At 40.5% G+C, this 13,111-nt stretch overlaps 1 protein-coding gene across 1 annotated transcript in view; it reads right to left on the minus strand.

Moving 5' to 3' along the window:
* The window catches only part of MYLK3 (myosin light chain kinase 3), a 36,963-nt gene extending 36,833 nt beyond the window's left edge, over window positions 1–130 (minus strand). The window contains exon 1 of the mRNA XM_061355642.1: window positions 26–130. Within this exon, the coding sequence (XP_061211626.1) occupies window positions 26–34 (9 nt within the window). The 5' untranslated portion in view covers window positions 35–130. The remainder of the gene's footprint in view (window positions 1–25) is intronic.
* Window positions 131–13,111: the final 12,981 nt, after the last annotated feature.

Below are 13,111 nucleotides of genomic sequence, written 5' to 3' on the forward strand. Positions count from 1 at the left end.
GAGCAATGGCAGTAAGATACTGTACCTTTATCATTATGATCTAAGAGAGTCAGGTCCAGAGGTGTGGGTATAGATCTGGCCAGCCCTCTCACAGTGAAAATGAGTGTTCTGTTTCCACTTGGGTTGGTTCTGCAAGATAACTAATATGCTGTTAAAAAAAAGCCAAACAAACAAAACAATGTGAGTACACACAAAACCACTGAGTTAAGGTGAATGAGAACCTCTTACAGGGCAAAAGGCAGGGATGAGATGGCCATGCTTGCTGTGCTTCAGGTATTTTCTACTGCCTGGCTTGGAATGTTTTTCAGGCCATTCACCAAACAACTGAAAGACTAGGGGTGGCCTATGGTACAGGGCGATTTGATGGTAGCTCATAGAGGTGATAACTCCACCAAGAGGTTAGGAGTCTAACATCCTGATAAAGGGACACAGGCCACCTGAAGGTGCCCAAGACATTACACACAGACCTCCACAAACGTGAGGCCAGTCTCAACTGCCAGACTTCAGCTTAATTTCTGACTCCATCTCTGCGCCTTGGCTTTTCAACTGTAAATGAGTTAAACTCTCCCTAGCTCACAGAACATTTTCAGAGCCTTACAATCTATTATTACTATTCCCTCTTTTAAAAGGTAAACCCAGTCCACAAATTCTTGGTCAAACTGTCCCCAAAATTTTAAGATGTATCAGGTAGCTCCATAGAACGGTGCAGGAAAACTGGGGTCTGCCAGGCATTAAGCAATGAGACTGCTGATGAGCCGTTTTGCCTGGACAGGGTAAAACACCTGGATGCTTTCTGGCAGCAGCTCCAGCAGTATTCCTGGCATTTGCACAAGGAATGCTATCCAGCCACTCTCAGCTGGAGAGGAGACTATACACATGGGCATCAAGCTCTTGAACTCAGCCATAAGCTTTTATTAATGTGCAACTGATTGTCTGAATTAGAGAACCAGATCCTGTGAAAACAACAAATACTACTCCTGTTCAAAAGGTGTAGTGCTTAACAAATGAGTCAGGAGATACTTTTTTGCCCTCCCTGAGTCTGGCTATTTTTAATACATTTGTGTCTTACTCCAATAGCACAAATAATTATGTTGTTACTCCAGGTTACTCAATGTGGCAGCAGAGGCATGTACATCATGTAAGTACCATGCTACAGGGGAAAGCTTGCATGACAAAGAGAATCCTTTAGGAAATTTGGCAAGCACTCCAGAACAAGCAATGCTTAGCCTGCAACCTTCCATTATCAGATCTAAATACAGGACTGCAGTGTAAGACAACACCTTCCTGCAGTATTTTTATTAATTAGTACCAAGAATATAATTATCATGATTATGAGCTTCACCGACTGCTTTTTCTCCATTTTAGCTTCAGAGAATAATAAAATGGGAGCTTTTCTCTCCCCCACTTTAATTTCGTATCTTACAATGCCCATTCTGGTCTGTGTGTCTGTAAAAGCAACAGATCAGGAGCAACTACAGAACATCCAATCCACAACAAGGAAATAGTTTCCTTTCTAGAAAGTTAAATGTATTGCTGTGGATAGAAAACAGGCAATGGACACGGGACTACATTTTCTTTAGTACCAAGGAAAAGCCTATTTAATTTTACATACAAGTCAAAATAGAGTTTGGTGCCTGGCCTTAAAATACTAAGAGCTAGAGGCAATGAAAGTGCTCCTTTTGAGAAGAGGTATCCAGTAAAGGCTTTGCAGATTTCACAGGACATTATTTACTTACAGAGTAAATGCAAAGGTTTTCCAAAACTCATGAAAGCTAACATCCAACAAATTACGTGAAGATCAAGGTTACTACGCCAGCTTTTAGAGCAACTCTTTGAATCTGCTATGCTTAAACTCCAAACCTCCTTCAAACTAAAAGAGGTGTTTGACAACTAGATCAGCGCATTCAAAGACCAAGAAAAGAAAAAGGTAATATTAAGAGGCTAGACATTATTACTAGCTTCCCCAGCCTGCTGCTGACAGATGTGCCAAGTCCTTGCTCTAAATACAGAGCAAAATGAAGGGGCTTAGCATTCTTGGGGTGATCTCTCATCCCCCAGCATCAGCCTCTGTGAATTGACAGGAGGCGCACTCCACAAGCACATTCCATTTTTAGAGAATTTATAATCTAAACAACATTCCTTAGCTGAAATTGTTAATACAGAGAATTAACATTCCTGAGAATAAGTAAGGAGAAGCTTCAGTCCCCTAGCACATTACTTTCAAACACACTTTAAAGTTAATAAATTACTTAAGTATTTTAGATCCTTTTGTCATCAGTAATCAGAGACAGGGAGCTAATAACACTGATGTCACCCAGTTTAACTCATGACTGTGCCCAAAACATCTAACTGAAGATTCACAGTTCTCTTTGAAAGGGGATTTCCAAATTCTACCAATAACTTACCCTCTCATTATGCTTCCATCCATGCAACAAGCTAGAACTAAATGCCAGCATACAGTAGTGCTCCAGGAAAATGCACACAGAATTAGCAGGCAGGGTATTGAAATGCTCAAGGCCTTTTCTGTATCTGATCAGTATTCAGGAGTCTGTGAAGACTTTGACTGATGAGGCATTTCTAGGAGCAGTCAATTCCTGGTTGTCCCTGAGCCAGTATCAGCGTATTTCTAGAGCTGCTCCACTCACAATGGATTAGTATTAAAGGCCATGTCTGAAAGCTTCCCCACCCTCCCCACCTCATTAATATTCAGCCTAGATTTTAAATGCCATTTACACAAGAACTCATCCCTCAAATTATATTCAATTTTTAAACCTGGAGCATTCGTTACCACTGTTTCAGAAGGAAAACTCTAGCAGCTTTAGGCAGGATGTTATTGTTAAAATGAACAGTATCTAAAGCTCTGCATTAACTTCATTAGCTCACAAAGATCTGCACTAGAATGAATTCTTCCTGCAAAGCCCAGATATGACTGTCAGCAGATTTTCATTCTTTCATTATTCTGCTCTTGTTCCAGCTGCCAAAGCTGGTAGGTATATCTGCAGCTGAACAAAGTCACTAAAGGGAGTTTGCACAGCAAACACTTCAAAAATAGTTACAGTCACCATAAAAACAAATTAAGAGAGTGACAGTAACTCAGTATCTACTTTGCCTCCTGGCAAGCATGGGTAGAGGATTTTTGTAAAATGGTACGCATCCAAAGCATACCACCTTACATAGCAAACCTGGCTTTGATGGTCATAAAAAAGGTCCAAAGGAGAACAGATTCAAACCTTCTCTGTAAGGATGGGGTCCAGTTTCTGGGTAGTACTCTTTTACTTTTGGATAGCTCAGAGCTTTGTTACACAGGTGAGCCCTACAGGCAGCGACAACTTCAGGATGTAAGGCAGACACTCTTCTGGTCTCCACTAGTGAAGGAATGAACAACAAAAAGATTAATTCTAGTTTTGCCATATTCTGTTTTACAAAGCATTTTTTTGTAACAGATTTACTCTTCAACAGCCTGCTAGTTTTTAACATGGAGAGGTAACCTTCTGAAAAAAAAAACCCACAAAAAAAACCCCAAAAAACCAGAACAATTTTACATCTTTCCTCCACTCACCCATCAAAAAACCTACAGTTGTGAGATCAGATCAAGCATCCTTCCCAGAAGATGTGATAAGCAGGCTGTCATTTGCATTGGATGATAGATTTTTATCAAGCTCCTACTCTGCACGCTCACCATTCTGTATTTTGATAAAGAACTAAGTCATACCTTCTTGCCCAGACTGAGGCAACCACAAAGCATAGTTGGTCATTACAAGCTCTCTTTCAATGGTCTATTAACTTGAGAAGACACCATTTCTGTGAGTAAGCCCCCTAAAATACAAATGCTGCACCAAAATTGTATGTCCAATGAACTTACACATAGAAATCAGATTTACAGGATTACTTTCCATTTGAGTTTGAAATTCAGAGGTTAAGTATTTTAGATGTATTTTAACTTCGGCAGTCTGGATTGCTGGCTTTATTTTTTCTTTTTAAATCAGTGTTCACTAACTAGATTCATTCTAGTCTTCAAAAACCTTCCTTACAAAATGTTTCCTTATTTTCAATCAGCTCTGAAGAACAAGAATTAACACTGTCAGTCCCTCTCCCAGTACTGGAGAGGGATCTTGTTTATCGTCCACATTGCATCTGAATGTTTCCCACACAAAAAGCCCAGTAAACTCACAACTAAGGATATGGATGGGGAAGCCTATACAACAGAGTTAAAAAAAGGATCTAGCCTCTGAAGAACTGATTTCTCAAACTACCTAATTTTTAGGTAAAAAGGCTCAACTCTTGAGAACAGCTTGAGTAGCAGTATCCTCACTCCTCCCACAAATTCAGCACCTCTCCATTCACCTCTCTGTTGTTCTCCGAATTGCTTTGCTCCGTCTCACATGTTCAGTAATCTGACACACGTGCACTGACTTCACCATCACAATATTCTGCGGGAGGTATCCATGTCTCTCTCCAAACATCCTTAACATCCTCATCTTTAATTCTCATCATTATACCCTTCTCCATTCTCTATCAAAGTCTAACTTTTCTTCTTAATCTCCTCACCATTCCTAGCTTGGTCCATTCCTGCCTTGTCCCCACATCTGGAGTGAACTGCAATTATCTTCCTCCCTTTGCTACAAAATGAAACCTCACTGCAGCTAAAACACCGCCTAATAATGAGAACTGCATGACTGAATTTCTTCTTTTTCAATGGAATTGAAAGGTAAAACTATAGCGTCAGGCTCTGAATCAGATTTGGACAAGACTTGATATATCTCAGTGTCTTAAGCATTTCATAATTTACTTGTATTGTTCATTGTTCAGCTGGGTTCAGCTGTAACAGGGTTCAGCTTTAACAGTTATTTTTCTCCTTCCTAGTAGCTGGTGCAGTGCTGTGTTTTGGCTGTAGTATGAGAACAACACTGATAATACACCAGTGTTTAGTTATTGCTCAGTAGTGCTTACCCTGATCAAAGACATTTCAGTCTCTCCTGCTCCGTCAGTGAGGAGAGGCACATGAAGCTGGGAGGAAGTCGAGACAGGACACCTGACCCAAACTAGCCAAAGCAGTATTCCGTAACACAGCACAGCACGTCATGCTCAGTATATAAACTGGGGGGAGTCACCCAGAAAGCCCAGATCACTGCTCACATCGGGCTAGGTATCAGTTGGTGGATACTGAGGAATTGTATTGTGCGTCACTAGTGTTTATTGGGTTTTGGGGGGCTGGGTTATTTTTTTTCCTTTCCCCTTTTAGTTTTATATTCCCCCCCTTGTTATTTCCCTTATCATTATTATTACTGCTAGTAGTAGTAGTTTTTTATTGTACTTTAGTTTTTGGACTGTCCTTATCTTAACTTGTGGGATTTACATTCCTTCCATTCTCCTCCCCATCCCATCCTGAGTGAGTAGAAGGGGAGGGAGAAGAGAGGGAGGTACCGCTGGGCTTAAACCACAACATTCATTCTTTGGAATTGCTCTGTCTTAAAGAACAGAGATTTGTTACTTTTTCAAAATAACAAGAAGTAATCATTATCCTCCACTGTTTCAGAAAGGTGAAGTAAAAAGCAATTATATCTTAACCCTCATTCTACAGTAACAGAGGTTCCCTAATGAACTTAAAAAATACTGAACCCTGCATTTCTAACTTCTTTCATTGGAGGTCACAAATCAACATTTGTTTTAATGCATTCCCCCAGCTGACAGTCTCGGGCAAAATAAAGAGCCATTCAAGAGTTTCTTACATTCATGCCTTTTCTTTGACTTCTGTCTGGCGTTCTAGGACAAACCTTTGCTACCTTAAGGACATTCTGTGCTTTCACAAGATAGGTTTAATACCTAGTGCACCTCTTAGGACATATTTAGATCTAAAGATTCATGAACTATGCTGTTAATGAAATATATCCTTTTACTTAAACAAAAATGTGATAAACACATAAACGTATTGGCTTTCGCAAATCATAGGTGTGGTTATGTGGGTATAAATGTACCAGTTTACAATAACAGAAACAAAGATCCCTAAAGACACAAGATTAGACAACAAGTTAAAAAGGGACAGAACTCTTTACCAAAACGGAGTCACATAGCAGAAGAATTTGTAAAGGTAAAAGAAAGAAGGGGGGGCTTGATATAAGAAAAGCTATTGCCTAAAAAAATAGAGTTAAAGTACTTTTTAGCTTAACTTAGGTTGTGGAAAGAGAACAATGCTTATGTTGTAAGTCTGTGGAATGTAGTGGCTTCATTAAACATGAGTTAATTGTTTCACACCAGTCTTCTAAAGTATCTGTAGTTTTAAAGAACAATGATTGTGTTGTTAAGTCTGTGGTGAGATAACAGGATTTAGTGGCCCCACTAAACATGAATGAGTTTTTTTACACCATCCTTCTACTTACCAGTTAGTTTAGAGACAGAGCCTCCCAAACATCTGCTAGCTTGGGATACTCCTTGTTTGCCCATCCTGCAATAAATTTTGCAGGAAGGTCACACTGTTTTAAATCTTTGCTAGTTATCAGAATTACAGATATGGCTGGTATCAGCTAGCTGTGTGATTGCTGCGGCATCCAGCTGTGCCAAAGGTGAAAAGTACACGGTGAAGAAAACGGCTTACTTCATCTTGAAGACCCCTCCTCACAAGAGGAAGACTGCTTACTTCATCCTCAAGACCCGTGCCCACAATCACTGCAGAGCAATGTGCAGACACCAAGAGGAGGGAACTTATGATAATAAGTTCCAGGAGTTAGTTATAATATTCCCCACCTATATGCAGGAATTATGAATATGCATGTAACTAATGTAATAGTGAAAGTATATAAACCTGTAACAAATGCTAATCACTTGTGCCTCTGGCTACAGAAATGTCCTTTAATACATCAGAATTAATTTATTTGTCAAAAAAGTAAACTCTGTAACACAAACTATCGTGCAACGCCAGTAAAATCAGTGTAGCACTCAGTCTCATTTACTTGTTTTACTGAAAACCAGAACTCCTGGTTCACCTCCTGCTCCAGCTAGTTCAGTGACCTTAGATGAAACACTACATACTGCTGCTGAGGATCAGGACCTGGGGTCCAGACCACCTACATAGACTTCCACCATGCATCTCATTGTTACATGTGCTCACTTGTGCATTTACACACATACACAAACACACACACACACACACACACACACACACGCACATTCTGCTCCACAATTTCTCCAAATAAAGCAATTTTGATCTCAAGCTTAAGTTTTTTCTTTTTTTTTACCAAGCTATTTTCAATACAGATCAAAAGCTGTTTATTCCAAGACAAAACAAAAAGCACTGAGCCTTGGAAAACTGTCAGACCGTTAATGTTTGCATTCCCAGTATCTGGAGCACTCACTGTTCTTAACAGCATTTTATGGTCTTCAGCATAGTCCAGGATTAAATATAGTATTTATTAATACTTACGATACAATTGAAGACAGCTCTGTTTGAAATGGAGTTCTGGTTCTATGTGCAATGCTAAGAAGCACCAAAGCACCAAGAAAAGCAGCTTATAGGGGATGGGGAGAAGATGAGGGAGGGCTACCTGACTCTTTGCTGGGGGATATGCTGCATGATGACACCAAATAATTCATGAACTTGAAATTAAATAACTTCAGTGAAAGCAGGTTTAGTTTTTTTTCTGGGAAAACAAACAAACAAACAAACAAACAAAAAACATACCCAAACCCACAGATTTATCAGTTTCCACTGCTTTATGCCTAAGATATTTTCTTGCTTTTTATTTAGATTGCACATGCCAATCAACAGCCAGCAGCTATGAACAATTATTTTAAAGTAAGAGCAGGAAAAAAACCCCAAACAAACCCAATACTATTACATTGTTTTACAGATACTTTCAGTTCATTATGAATCCACAATATCTACTGAAATCATGCAGTGCATTTCTGCAGTGCCTGATTAGACCTAAGGCAGCAAATTTGATCATCCTCATCTCAACAGAAAAACTGCTTAATCAGATAAAACTTCAGGGCTGCCAGACTGTTCAAATTCTGTAACTACTAGTGAGTTTTGAAAATCACAACCTGAACAAGAGAGGGGGATGTCCTATCACACTGCTACCTACGTGGCAACCTCCAAAAAGGCAAATATATAAAGGCAAATATATAGGCCAATATATAAAGCGACAGCAACAATTTGAAATGCTATGATTAGATTCACTAGAGGTTTATTTGCCAGAATCCACAGTGAAATAAAAACCTAGAAAGTCAACTACAAAACACTCATGACATTGTTGATACCTTAAGGGATAAATCACTTTATAGACTCACCTGAAAGCATTGGTTAAACATGTTAAAATTTGCTCTGCTGTATTTTCTTTAACAAGAAGTGAGACACAACAGGAAATCTGTAGAGTGAAACAGTTCGTACTCGGGGCCCAACACCTGCTATAGGTAGACCTGCTCCTACAGACCAAGCACACACTAACAGCTGAAGGACATCTTCAAGGTCAGTTTTTTTTTGTAAAAGGAAACTTATTCCTGCTCCCCAAGACCATTCAAAAATGCAAACATGAAAACTGGAAGTATTAGGCTATTATGAGATTTGCCTGAAACGCACATTTCTAAGCCAAACACACTTTTCCAGATGCACCCAGAGATACAGTATTGTACACCAACAACACCTGCACATGTTCATGCATGCAGAGAAACCATATTCTGGAGAACAGCAATTCAAAAAGGCTTAAGCTAAAAAGTGGCTTAAGACAGCTTTCTGGTTACACTATTTAATTACAGGTTATCAATACGCTCAAGAACAAAAGTCAAGCACCATGTCCTGTTTGGCAATAATATACTAAGCATTCTTGATAATACAGTCCAAGATATAAAGAACAGATACAGTGCTGCTAATAGCCTACATGAATCCCTGTTCAACCCTAAAAAAAAAGCACTAAAAAAAAAAATCTAAGAAGTAAAAAGCACTAAATCAAACCAAACGCCTAGTTTGGGGCCTAATATTTGAAGCAAGTATCTTAATTCCAGTCTTCCTCTCTGTACATCCTGCTGGCCAGCCACAGGGTGATGATAATCTATGAAGTATTCCCCAATATCTTGCCCCATTTTCAACTTTTTTTTTTGAAAATCAGCTATAACAGTATTAAAGTAATGGGAAAACTAGAGAAGTTGGTAAAATTTCACCAAGAAAACTTACATTATGGGACTTCAGGGCAGGTGAAGAAGAGTTTCCTAAACCATTTTTTTATTAAAGTGCCAACTGAAAGTTCAGAGTTCTTTGGTCTTGACACAATATTCATCTCTACCAATTTTCACAGCTCAAGAGCTAACACCCCACACAACTACTACTACTACTACTACTACCACCTACTTTTAGCCTAGATAGCTGGTAACACCTTAGCAGGATTTAAGCTTCCATGCTATGAGTGATGTTCTAAGAAAAAATAAACTTTCACTGAAAATTGAATACTTTGCCGTATCTAGTATCAGTAGTAGGAACGCCTTACTAGACAGTAAACCTTATTCCAGTGTCTTTAGAATAAGGCTGCCATCTAGTAGCAGATTAGCGTAAATACAGACAAACCTCCAGCCAGAATTTGAACTGTGAACCTGCTTGACAGTCTGGCATGCTGCTATCACACAGTTACAAACACTGGAAGCACAGTTCTTCTTCTTCTAAAAAAAAAAAAAAAAAAAAAAAAAAAAATAGGAAAGGAAAAACAGGAAAAGAAGTGACAGAAAGCAAAACTTTCTGGATAGTGGCGTATCACCAAACCGTTCTCCAGTACAATCGTAAACTATTCAGTTCAAAACATCAAGTTTATCTAGTCAGGCAAGTCAGCATGTAGAGACAGTATAGAGGTAGAGTGGTATTTCTGTGATGGTGAGATACTTGATCATCTTTCAAATTAATTAAGCTGCAGCCCAATTCACTTTTTGTGAAAGACCACCATTTTTCTGTGTGAGGTCTCATGCCACAAAATGCAGTGAAACAAATTAAGTTAGACTGAACCACAAAGACATTGAAAAGCAGGGACTAAAATCTTATGCTGGAATTGGAACCATAAAAAAACCTGCATAAGCAGCTTCCTGAAGTGTTACATTTATTCATGCTTCTTGGAAACCATGCTTTCATTTCTGAGTAAGTCACAGCTACATTACCCTCATCTAGCTGTGCCAATACATTGTACAATTATAATCTACACTGATTTGCCACAGTGTTTCATCCACTGATCATTTCTAACAGTGAAAGAGCTCTTCACATGCCAGCATGTTGCTGCCTATTTCATACAATGCAGAATACAATACACTTTCCAGTTCAGTCATTAACTTCCAAGAAACCTATGTCTTGGTGTTTCAAAGCCAGAGTTACCAGGGCTTTCGAAAGATGCTGAAGTATTCTGTCTATATGGGAAAGAATGATTCGTTTCTGGTTGGTGGGAAGAGAAAGCCAGGACTCCCACTTTACAAGATCCACTGGCAACCACTCTCCCTAAAATGTTTTCAAGGCCACCTGCTTCCACCATAGCTGTCTCAAAGCAACTAGAAGAAAAACAGCATGACAAGGGATGTGCAAGATAACAGGAAGGGATTCTATAGGTATGCAGCAAATCAAAGACAGACTAAGGACAACGTAGGCCCTCTACGGAAGATATTGGGAGAACTGGCTACCCTGGATTTGGAGACGGCTGAAATTCTTAATGACTTCTTTCCCTTGGTCTTCACTGGCAAAGGCTCTGACCGCACCACCCAAATCTTGGAAGGCTGACACAGGGACCATGAGAATGAAGACCCTAGGCCCACTGCAGGAGAGGATCTGGTTTGAGACAATCTTAAGAACCTGAACGTACACAAGTCCATAGGACCTGGTGAAATCCATCCATGGGTCCTGAAGAAGCTGGCAAATGAAGTTGCTAAGCCACTGGCCATCACATTTGAAAAATCATGGCACTTAGCTGAAGTTCCCAATGACTGGAAACAGGGAAATATAACCCCCATTTTCAAGGGGAAAATGGATGACCCAGAGAATTACAGACCAGTCAGTCTCACCTCTGTGCCTGGCAACATCTTGGAGCAGATTCTCCTGGAAGGCATGCTGAGGCACATGAAAAACAACAAGGTGCTTGGTGACAGGCAGCATGCCCTCACTAAGGGGAAATCCTGCCTGACCAATTTGGTGGCCTTCTGTGATGGGGCTACAGAACTGATGGACAGGGGTAGAGCAGCTGATGTCATCTACCTGGACTTGTGCAAAGCATCCAGCACTGTCCGTCTTGTCTTTAAACTGGAGAAACATGAATTTGATGGATGGACCACTTGGTGGATAAAGAACTGGCTGGATGGCCGCACGCAAAGATTGTGGTCAATGGCTCAATGTCCGGCTGGAGACCTGTAACGAGTGGTGTCCCTTAGGGATCGGTGTTGGGAGCAGTCTTGTTCAACATCTTTGTCGCTCACATGGACAGTGGGATTGAGCGCGCCCTCAGCAAGTTTGCCGATGACACCAAGCTGTGTGGTTCACTTGATCCGCTGGAGGGAAGGAATGCCAAGCAGAGGGACATTGACACACTTGTGAGGTGGGCTGATGCCAACCTCATGAAGTTTAACCATGCCAGTGCAAGGTCCTACTCCTGGGTCAGAGCAATCCCAGGCACAGCTACAGGTTGGGCAGAGAAGAGTTTCAGAGCAGCCCTGCAGAGAAGGACTTGGGGGTGTTGGTCGATGGGAAACTTAACATGAGCTGGCTTCAGCGTGCTGGCAGCCCAGAAAGCCAACTGCATCCTGGGCTGCATCAAAAGGAGTGTGACCAGCAGGTCGAAGGGAGTGATCCTGCCCCTCTACTCCTCTCTCTCCTGAGACCTCACCTGGAGTATTGTGTGCACTTCTGGTGTCTTCAACATAAAAAGGACATGGACCTGTTGGAACAAGTCCAGAGGAGGGCCATAAGGATGATCAGAGGGCTGGAGCACTTCCTGTATGAAGACAGGCAGGAGAAGAGAAGGCTGTGTGGAGACCTCAGAGCAGCCTTCCAGTATCTGAAGGGGGCCTATAGGGATGCTGGGGAGGGACTCTTCATTAGGGAATGTAGTGATAGGACAAGGGGTAATGGGTTCAAACTTAAACAGGAGTTTAGGTTAGATATAATGAAGTTCTTTACTGTGAGGGTGGTGAGGCACTGGAATGGGTTGCCCAAAGAAGCTGTGAATGCTCCATCCCAGGCAGTGTTCAAGGCCAGACAGGATGGAGTCTTTGTGACTTGGAGTCTTCGTGATGGAGTCTTCATGACTGTCCATGGCAGGGGTGTTGGAACTTGATGATCTTAAGATCCTTTCCAACCCTAAGTATTCTATTATTCTATGACAAGTGGGAAAGAGCTGACAGAAGAGACCTGGGGAATTTAATGGGAGGAAGTGCAGAAACAGAAATCAACCACTATTTCAAGAGTCTCCAGCAAGAAAGAGAAAGAAATAGCTTTATGCTTTTGAGAGATATGAATGTATTTTTATGTACTTATCTGAGAAGACACCAATCTATATATAAAAATCCTAATTTAAATTTTGCCGTATCTATTACACATCTAACAGTGGTCTCTGAGGATCACTAACTCCATGTACAGAGCAGAAACGAAAAGATAACTGTAGAAACGCAGGTCAGAGCACCAAACAGGCTGCATTATTAGTTCTTTTTGTCCCTTAATACAGATCTCATTCTAGCAACAGAAACAACACAAGCCTGATCATATCCTTGAATTTTCAAAATCAGAATTTCTCTTTTGTCATTCTGACTTAATAACTTACCATGCAAACATATCCTCTATCCTTAAGAGTTACATGTGTCCTTACTACTGGTATCTGTGATAGGTTATAGCTGTGGAAAGCAGAAACTTACATTATGTAGTGAAGTTAGGTTTTGTGCTCACAATTGCTTGCTTACTGGAATAAAGACAAGTGTGTATTAGTGGTTTAAGTGTGTTTCCACATCCATACCTTTCATCCAGTCTTAAAAGGAACCCAATTATTCCTTTAGAGTTAAGAATTAGAAATTACTTTCCAAGTTTCCTGATTCTGCTTACAAAGCTTCCATCTGAACAGTCTGTCCCTTGTGGCTTAACTCAAAACTATCACAGCTCTTTCCCTTCAACAAT

This window comes from Neopsephotus bourkii, unplaced genomic scaffold, assembly GCF_033783945.1.
Source record: "Neopsephotus bourkii isolate Nb327-2 ecotype Australia unplaced genomic scaffold, CSIRO-AGI_Nbou_v1 NB_818, whole genome shotgun sequence".
In the NCBI taxonomy this organism is placed as follows: Eukaryota; Metazoa; Chordata; class Aves; order Psittaciformes; family Psittacidae; genus Neopsephotus; species Neopsephotus bourkii.